This window comes from Rhamphochromis sp. 'chilingali', assembly GCF_963969265.1.
Source record: "Rhamphochromis sp. 'chilingali' genome assembly, chromosome: 1".
Classification (NCBI taxonomy): domain Eukaryota; kingdom Metazoa; phylum Chordata; class Actinopteri; order Cichliformes; family Cichlidae; genus Rhamphochromis; species Rhamphochromis sp. 'chilingali'.
The window spans coordinates 41,903,369-41,912,804 of record NC_137929.1 but is presented as its reverse complement, the minus strand read 5'-3'; the positions used below and the strand labels follow the sequence as shown (position 1 = coordinate 41,912,804).

Sequence of the window (9,436 nt, the reverse complement as noted above, 5' to 3'; positions counted from 1 at the left end):
ATACAAAGTTAGAGAAATACAATTTTTTGAAATTACGAGGATCATGCACATCTAGTACCAGCAGAGCGTAGTGGTCAGCGGGACACAAATTTTGTGTCCTTTGCTTTAGCTAGCAGTGAGCGCAGCGTAAGCTGCGTCCAATGTGAAAGGGCCTTCAGGGTCATCCAGGAAAAAAACTGGACTCTAAGTAAAAATCTGTATTCACCAACTAGTTGGCAAGTGGTAGCTAACCAGTTGCAAACCTCCTCCGTCAGTAGTTTTTTATGGAAGACGCCAGCTTGCCTGCAAACACTCGTCAGCTGCACTTTTACAAGCTTCACTATGACTCGGCAATTAGTCCACAAGTATTTGCAGACATGCCAGACCCTTCTTAGGACCACATTCTCCTAGCTACACCCAGCTACCTCCAGCAACCACTAACCGACCACAGGGAGGTTACACATTTTCCTGAACAGCTGGAGGATGGTGGACAATCTGAGGGAAACTGTCCACTCACACTAAAGCCTCACCTGCTTAATCATTCTTTTTCTCTACAATGGGCCCCAAAACATACAAAACATAGCTTTGTGTTTTATGCAGTAAATCCTCAAATTATTGACTGAGCCATGAACTCATCATGACGGTGGTTATTGAGCCTGCCGATCAAGTAAGGAGCAGGTTGTTTTCCAGACTATTGCATTCAGATTTAATGTTTACAAACAGAGGCATCGCCCCCTGCTGGCTATTACAAGTAATTCAAATCACAGGTCCCCATCAGCTTTTTCTTAACAGTTGCTAACGGCAACAAATATATAACACTTCACATAATTTATTGGTGTGATGCTGTCTTCCTGCTCTAAATATAATGAAAGGGTTATACATGGACAGTTTACCTTACTGACAAACTCCTCGTCTCTGCACAGCTCATCCATATACTCCAGGAAGGAACTGTTTTCCATGTTCAGGTACCCAGCCTCTCCATGCTCCTCCTCCCTGGGGTCTTCAGCCTGAGTGGGAAGCAGCTGGAACAGACGAAGGGTAAAATATCTATACACAAACACAGCTTACAAAATGTATTTTTTCTACTTGTGGATGACTTGGTTGAAAAAGGCTGTTTACAGTTTCAATACAACTGCTCACCTGGTCAAAGAAGGACCCTAGGAGACTAAAACATTCGTCAATGGAATGTTTGTTCACTGCTTCCTCATCTAAAGAGGCTGTAGGTCCGGGAAAACAACAGTCCTCTGTAAGACTGGCTGGGATGTTTTCTTTGGGAGTCTTGCTTTCATTGCCTGGTTCGGCTTCATTGCCTGGGTTGCCTTTGTGTGGATTGTTCTTCTGGTCCTCTGTTAGTGAAGACAGACATAGTAAAAACGGGACAATAACTATTAGCTTTTATTTCTCACTACTTTGCTAAAAGTCTAATTAAATTTCAATCATATTTGATTTTTTTTCAGCTGGTGGTCAGCTTAGCTGTTCAGGTACCTTTTGCACAGCTCTTTGACCCCTGACCTCCTGACCCTGCATCCACCTCTGTCCTCTGTCTTGATGCTGTTGTCACCTCTGCGGGCGAACTTATGTAGACCCTGTGGCACAAATGGTGGGGTCAGACACAATCAAGACATATCCAGTATTAGTTATTGTAACATGTGCAGTAATAGAGCCCTTACTGGTTTGCACAGTGAGTCTGAGGGAGCAGCACGATCTGCGGACACAGAATTGGTGGGAGGTGCCCGGGCCTGGAGCTGAAGGGCAGCTGTATGTAGGGCTGGGCCTTGTAACTGTAGCTGGGCATGGGCAGCCAGTAGGACTGTTGAGAAGAGTAGGGCCTATACAGGGGCTCGCCAGGCGATAAAGGCTGGAGGTGGAGCGGAGGCGGGTAGACAGCTGGCAGGAGGATTTGGAAGGAGTCCACCTGGGCTGGGAGATGCTGCACAGCATGCTGCTCCTTTCCTGGATGCCAGTCTACTCTATTTCTTTGCCTTTCTGCAGCTCTTGTTTGGGGGACAAATGGAATTACCCTTGCAGCTGAGCTCACAGGATAGAGCTGCTGTTGCTGAAGGTGCTGCCAGTGTTGCTGCTGAAGGTGTTGGTGGGGGTTGGGATGTTGCAGGGAGAATGGAAACAACTGAGCTGGATCCATCCTGGTTCTGTGCGTTTGCTTCTTTACTGTCAGAGATAATAGGGCGATTCATATTGGTGATTTTAACAGTTAAAGGATCGATGAGGATCAAGAAAGACCATTCTGTGTTACACTCTTTTAGATGTCAGAGGTGAAAGCATGATGGGCGGACTGGTTGGAGCTGATAAGAAGGCATCAGTAACTCAAATAAACACTTGTAGGTGCACACAAGGTAAGCAGAAAAGCATATCTGAATGCACAGAAGCAGAAGACCACATCTGGTGTCACTGCTGGCAGCCAAGGACAGGAAACTGAGGCTCCAATTTATACACAATTCCCAAAATTAGACAACTGAAGATTATAAAAACGTTTCCTCTTCTGATGCCCAAAGGCTCGTGTCTTATCTTAAAGCCAGCTTTCACTCTTGCAAACAGGTGCTTTGGAACTCCACGTATGGACAGCTCCACATTAACTAACATGTAAATGCTTAATGTGGTGTAAAGACAAATGTGTCATTAATAACACAACGAGATGTGACCGTGTCACCTACGTGGACATATGTCAGAAACGACAAACAAGCCGAGCCTGAGAAGCTTAGAAGAGCGATCTGCCTTTGAAAAGACCGTAGTAAGAATAAAAACAGTGATGCTGTGGGCTGTGTGCTCTAGCAGAGTATACTCTAACTGTGTGACTGTTAGACAACAACATTACTTAGCCGGGCTCAGTGCATGCAGATAAGTTTTTATTATTAACTTAGTGTTTAGGTGAGGGAGTTTAGATGCTTAAGACTGGGTTAGCTGAACTGGTGGTACAGAGTCACCTCTAATTTCAACACATGCCGTTTAATTTTAACATGAGCAGTTATGACAACCTTTATGAAAACAATCAGTGCTCAGTGAAAGATATCCACACAGTGGTGTTTGCAAACACAAGACAGCCTTTCAGCGTTACATGCACACGACAGAAACAGTGCACACTGTAGTTAATAGCATTTCTCGGTTGCCTTACCTTTGTTAGTGAAGATAAACTAATCTTCTCTTAGATGCTGTAGTAGGTGCACACTCTGCTCAGACCAAAATTCAAAAGAAACCAAATGAAGGCAAATTTTTGTATGTAAACATTCCATATTTCACCCACCGTGATGCACAAGAATTCTGCCCCCCCCCTCCCTCACCCCACACATACACACACATACACACACAAATTACTTTAATTATAGTACAGCTTTTATCCATTGCAACTTTTTATGACATGTGGGCTCATTGTTTTGTTTATTTATTTATTTGTCTCTTTTTGATTGCAGATACAAAGAGCTGTAATGTTTTATGAAGGAGTACAACATAATCATTAACGGAAAAAGCAAATTATGCAAGAAACTTCAGGTTTAATCTTTTTATCTTATCTTATCTTATCTTATTTTATTTTTTAAAACTGGGTCACGTGACAATAATAAGCGATCGCGTTAATGGCAACAGAGTTCGGATCTTGTCTCCAGGGTATCGTTTGAGATTCAAACGGAATGCAAAGGGTAGAAAAAGCTAGTGAGACTTCGTTTCCCAGAATGCTCTAAGTGCTGAACCGGATATCCGCTCTTCCGTCCCATAGCGAACCAACGTCCGCTGCACGTGGAAATCCAAGAGAAAAGAGCGCATTACAGCAATTTTTGCGTTGTTTTCGATATAAACAGCTTCGTATACATATTTTGAACCCCTGAAGTGTAAAAAAAAACCAGCTCGGTCGGGATGTTTCTGCAGTATTACCTGAATGAAAACGGGGACAGAGTCTACACTCTGAAGGTAAAGTTGTGTTTATCTCCGACATGTTTCCCTTTATTCTTTGTAAACGCGTCTCCGCTGCTAACGTTAACGTAGATGTAAAGAGCTGAAACACCTGGGAAAATGCCCAACTTTAAAATATGGTCTGTTTTTTTTTATATGTATGTTTGTATACAGTAAACATTACAGCAAAACGTTTCGGGGATTTTATCGTCACGAAGCCACCATACGCACAGTTTGTACAGTCGCATACGTTTAAAAACCCGAGTGGAGTATCACTCGATAATTGTCATAGCTTGAGGTAAAACTGCTTTGAAATCAAAATAAACACGACAAAATACAAGACGTATGCGTTTAATTAAATCTATTAGGTAGTAGGTCAGTGTAATATAGTGAAATATGTCAAATTGAGCAAGTGAAACATAAAAGTAGGTGGCTGAAAGTAGTAAAACACGACAGTTAACAGAGTTTATTGGGCAGAAGTTAAAGTAGGCTTTGGCATGTAGCTCAGGTGTGGTGGGGCAGTGTGACTTTGCAGAAAGTTGGAACAACAGTTTTCTTTAATATCTGTAGTGGACAGGCTGCTCTCTGCTGACAGCCCGTCTAGAGCTTGACTGGTCACAGCAGAGCCAGCTCTATAAGCAGCTGTATTAGAAGAGCTCATTATAATTGTCGCCCCTGTAAATTTTGTATAAATGTGAGACCACCGTTAATCTAATCCAACAACGAGGACTGCACCTCTTCACCGTAGTCCAGCACTGCTCTGGAGTGTGCCTCAGTAATGCAAACCAACCAGGTAACCTCAGCGAGCAACGCATGCACAGATTCAGTGTCTGATTTTCAGGAATCATGAGATAATTTGGGACGTTAAGCTTTCAGTTTTATTTGTCATATGCAAGTTAGCACAGGGTCAACATCGCAAAGAAATGGATTTGACGAGCAGAAGACAGTCACTCAGCAGACTGGTACAGTAGAAATAAAATATAATAAAAATAAATAGAAAAATAGTAAGAGCAAAATATTAATAACATGTAGTAAAAGAAAAAGGAGATTTTCAGTTAACTGACTATATATATGTGTATGTGTGTGTATATATAAATATATGTACACACTAGTGATTAAATAAAGAAAATCTTAAATAGGAATGTGGGGGGCAGATGGGATATTGTACAGGAATGAGCAGCAGTACAAACTAAACAGTACAAAAGTTTTTGTTTTTTGTGGCAGTTGTTACAGTATTGCACTTTTTAAAAATATAAATACCAATAAAGGGGAGTGACCAGTGCAGATTATACAGAGTACTTGTGAAGCTGCAGGGTAGCTTCTGAGTGCATCCTGTGGAGAGTGTGTGTGTGTTTAAGTGTTGTGGTTGAGGTGTCGTATGGCTTGATGGTGGAAACTGTTTTTAAGTCTTGTAGTCCGAGCAGACAGGCTCCTGTAACGTCTGCCAGATGGTAACAAGGAGAAGAGCTGATGTGCTGGGTGGCTGTGGTCCTTGATGATGCTGTGTGCTTTACAGAGGCATCGCTGAAGATAAATGTCCTGAATGGCAGGAAGCCTCATGCCAGTGATGTGCTCTGCTGGCAGAGCAGCTTCCGTACCAAACTGTAATGCAGCTCGTCAGCAAGCTCTCGATTGCACACCTGTAGAAATTTGAGGTGATGTTGGCGTTCAGCTTGGAATTCCCACACAGCTAAGCGGTCCTTACCTTAGAGCGTAACTCCTGCTTCCCCTGCGGTCCGCTCTTGCTTCCATCTTCCTCCATCTCTTGAGTGTGAGGTTATCACACATTAACTTTTAAGCAGACAGATCCTGGGTTAGGACTGCACAGACGCAGTTTCTGTGTTTGGTGGTATTCATCGGGGTGTTTTGAAATTAGCTGCGATTACAGAATAACCAGAAACGAATGTTTGGAGTTGCCCTCGATGCGTTTCGTCCACCGTAAGGACATGTCCAACACTTGGCAGTTTTTACTTAAATGCTTTTAGTCGACTTTGAGGTACCTCATGCTTTTTTTGTCACATTCACTGTGAGCATTTTCTTGCGTGACTTCCCTGTAGCTGTCGTGTAGTTTTATCTTTCTTCCTAATAAATAAATGTACATCTTGAGTTGCTTTTCATTTTAACCATGTTGTTTATTAAATCTGCCTCTGTTGGAAAGCCCTTTCGACAGCAAGGGCGTCTTGCATCCTGTGACTTTCCAATCACCTTAAAGGAAATGAGAAATTATGGGCAAGTTTTAGCTCAACAACTGTTGGTTACCTATTAGTTAGGTCACAAGTGAAGAAACTCTTGTGCTGGCTTGTAAAGTTGGGAGGTGGTCTAGTTGCCTGGGGCCAGTAAACACACAGCCTGAGGCAGAAGCAGTCTGCAGACACAGGAAATCTCAGTGATTGAATGTGAACATGGAAATAGTTTGTACACTCAAAGAAAAGGGAACTGTTAGAGCTGTTCTTTCAGATATAGGTTACTGGAGAATGGTTTTATTCCTCCAGCCCACTTAAGATCAAATTGGTCTGAATTGGGAGCTTTATTGAGGAATATAGGGCTCAGACTGGACAAACAGTGAATTCAGACAATAATACCATGACTCCGACAATTGCAACAAGATGAGTGTGAAGGTGTTGAACTAAATGAATAAATAAGGGATACCTGGTTACGATACATACAGTAAATAAATGGGAACTTGACAGTGTTGTGTAAATGGTATATAGACAACAAAACGGTGTATACAGCTCGATTTGGTTCAGCAGCAGTAATAATGGATGTTTTAAGTACAAACACTATGAGAGTGTTGGTGTTACAGGGTGACGGCCTGTGGGAAGAGACGATCCAGGTGTCTGCTTGTTTTGGCATGAAGTGCTCTGTAGCATTTACCAGTGGGGAGGAGTTGGAACAGGTTGTTTGCGGTATGTCTGTGAAGGTTCTCAGGTTGTGATAGGTCTGCAGTAATTTCACCTGCTTGTTTCCTGACTCTGGATTTGTACGAATCCTGCATGGAGGATGGGTCGGCACCAACGTTTGTTTGTTTTACCTGCAGACCCTAGTGTCTGTTATAGTCTGGTCTCGTCCTGTTAAATCCAAACCATACAGTAATGTTTTTCAGAGTGCAGAGAATGAACTTCTTGCAAAAGCTCAGGCTGTTCATCCTCTGCTGTGTCTTCTTGATGATTTTGTCTGTGTTGGATCCTGGGAGGTTCTGGATCCTGGGATGTTCTGGATCCCAGAAACCTGAAGGTTTCCACAGCACACACAATGATGCTGAGTAAGTAATTCCTGCCCCTGTGGCAAACATTACGTCTTTAACACTGGGACGCGTCGTGTCACTTGAACCAGACATGCACCTCTAGATTTTTGTAACCTGAAACATTGTGCAGATGGCTTGAAGACATGAGTGTAAGATCATTTAAGTTTTTAACGCCATTTTAATGATGTTCCATTGCAGATGCTCAGAGATTCAGTTACCTAGAGGAATATGTTTCAACAGTTTGAAAATATGAGACTTTATGGAAACCCCCCCCCCAGAAAAGTTCAGCAATGTCTTTGCATCTAGTTTTGACTTCTCCTCTGATATCAGCTCTGTAATTGGCAGTATTTTCTGAGTGGCGACTCCTACTGTTGAGGAGAATACTGCAGTGCCTCAACAGTGAGTGTAAGTGGAATTGTCTGTAACCGTTGCGGAGGGTGTACCGGCACCTTAGGGGGAGGGGTGGGGGTGTGCTGAACAGCTCCAACTGAAGTCTCCACATTTCTGAGCATATTCAGCTCAAGATTGTTCTGATTACACCACAGGGACAGCTGTTCAACCCCACATCTGTATGGAGAGTCATCAGTCATGTCATCTGCACATTTCATGATTTTGACCTACAGGTCTTTAGTGATGCAGTTGTTTGTGTAGAGGGAGAGGACACAACTCTTGAGGCCACCACAGCTGATTTTTCCAGGTGCTGGATGTGGTTCTCCTCAGCGTCATCTACAGCTTTTGCTGTCTGTGTCTCAGGGTCCAAAACTGGGCTATGAGGACCATGACTTCTGACTGCTGCAGTTCTAAACTGGTCCTGGGTCTGAATGGTTGTCTCTCTCTCCCTGTGTTAGCTCTGCAACGCCGCCAGCTGTCATGGAGAAATCTGAAAACATACTGAAAATCTATTTTCATGATTTGAAACCCTTAAAAAGCACAAGCACACTCTTTTCTCTTTCCACAGAAGGTGACTCCAGATGGGGAGCCCACCAGCTCGGCCCACCCGGCTCGATTCTCCCCAGATGACAAGTTTTCCCGGCACCGGGTGATATTGAAGAAACGCTTCAACATACTGCTGACCCAGCAGCCCAAGCCTGTCATGTGAGGAGGAGGAGAAAGACATATCAGGATGGAGCTACAAGGAGAAGAGCGAGAAAACACCTGAGCCGGATTTAAAGGACTGCTCGTACCCTCTATTGATGCGATGATGGAATTTGTTCATATTTTTTTAAGGGTGGCGGTTTTTAATTTGTTCATGCTAAATAAATCTTTGCGTCATAGCTCCTCACGTGTTGCCTGTGTGTGTCTAAAATCCAGACTGGCTGACAGCTTGTTGGACAAATGAAGCATTTAAATGCAGATAGTCTTTAATGTGCCACCAACCTACCAGCCAGGGGGCGCTGTAGTATGAAGGTTGTCCTACAGGATTTCCCTATATCCAAAATAACACGATCACGTAATTTGTGGCATTATGAAAACACAGCTGATGATAGATTTGAGGAAGCACTTTAGCTGAGCCTGCAGATTTTCTCCATTTGTTTCCCAAGACAGCCATAACTTCCTCTCAAAGCTTTCTTTTTTAAAAAATCATTCTTTTACTTTTGCAGCCAAACACTGGATCGATTTGTAGATATACGACAGCCAGGTGACTCTTTGTGTGTGACTGCACAGGGTTTTTTTTTTTGTTTGTTTTGTGTTGTTTTGTTTTTTTTATATATCTTTTGTCCACCTGTCCCACATTCTGATTGGCTCCATTTTGAAATTCAGTGCTGTTAAAGACACTTTAAGTCCTGACTGGTACTGAGTGGCTGTGATCAGAGGTCTCCAGCAGGTTAACACTTCACTTGTGTTTTGCTGCTGACAACATGTTAAAGGTGGAACTGCAAGTGACTCCAACATCACAAGATGTGTGCACAACATGATGCAAACTAATAGAAAGGAAGTGTAGATGTCATGGTGTTGTACCTTGGAGTAAACAAGAGGATATTATTAAAAAAACAAACTCAAACAGTATTTATGCTAAATGTTGATTACTGCTTATTTAAAAGAAGCCAATACAAAGAACTGGTACAAAGCTGACCTCCAATTGTTAAATAATGAATGGACATTGTGAGGGAAGTCACCTTTATGTCAGCTGAATAATGTGCTACCTTTTTCTAACTTAGATGGATTAGAGAACTATAACTTGGTAAATATAGTTTGTTTGTTTGTTTGTTTTTGTCCTTTTTTTTTAAGAATTTGTCGGCTTTCTTAAAATGTGACAAAGTTTAGAAAGGAAAAAAGTTGTAATTCAAAAAAGTGCATTTGGACTGACACCCA

The 9,436-nt window shown here is 42.5% G+C and overlaps 1 protein-coding gene across 1 annotated transcript; it reads left to right on the top strand.

Moving 5' to 3' along the window:
- Positions 1-3,686: 3,686 nt before the first annotated feature.
- nop10 (NOP10 ribonucleoprotein homolog (yeast)) lies at positions 3,687-8,397 on the top strand. The gene is made up of 2 exons (XM_080894460.1): positions 3,687-3,897; positions 8,082-8,397. The coding sequence occupies exons 1-2, from the start codon at positions 3,844-3,846 to the stop codon at positions 8,220-8,222; spliced, it is 195 nt and encodes a 64-aa protein (XP_080750586.1). The 5' UTR covers positions 3,687-3,843; the 3' UTR covers positions 8,223-8,397.
- The last annotated feature ends 1,039 nt before the right edge of the window (positions 8,398-9,436 follow it).

What these genes read in the sequence shown, in the direction of transcription:
- nop10 (XM_080894460.1), top strand. Translation starts at nt 3,844, where the DNA reads ATGTTTCTGCAGTATTACCTGAATGAAAACGGGGACAGAGTCTACACT. An exon ending in ACAGAGTCTACACTCTGAAG is followed by an intron (nt 3,898 to 8,081) that starts GTAAAGTTGTGT and finishes CTCTTTCCACAG; the next exon opens with AAGGTGACTCCAGATGGGGA.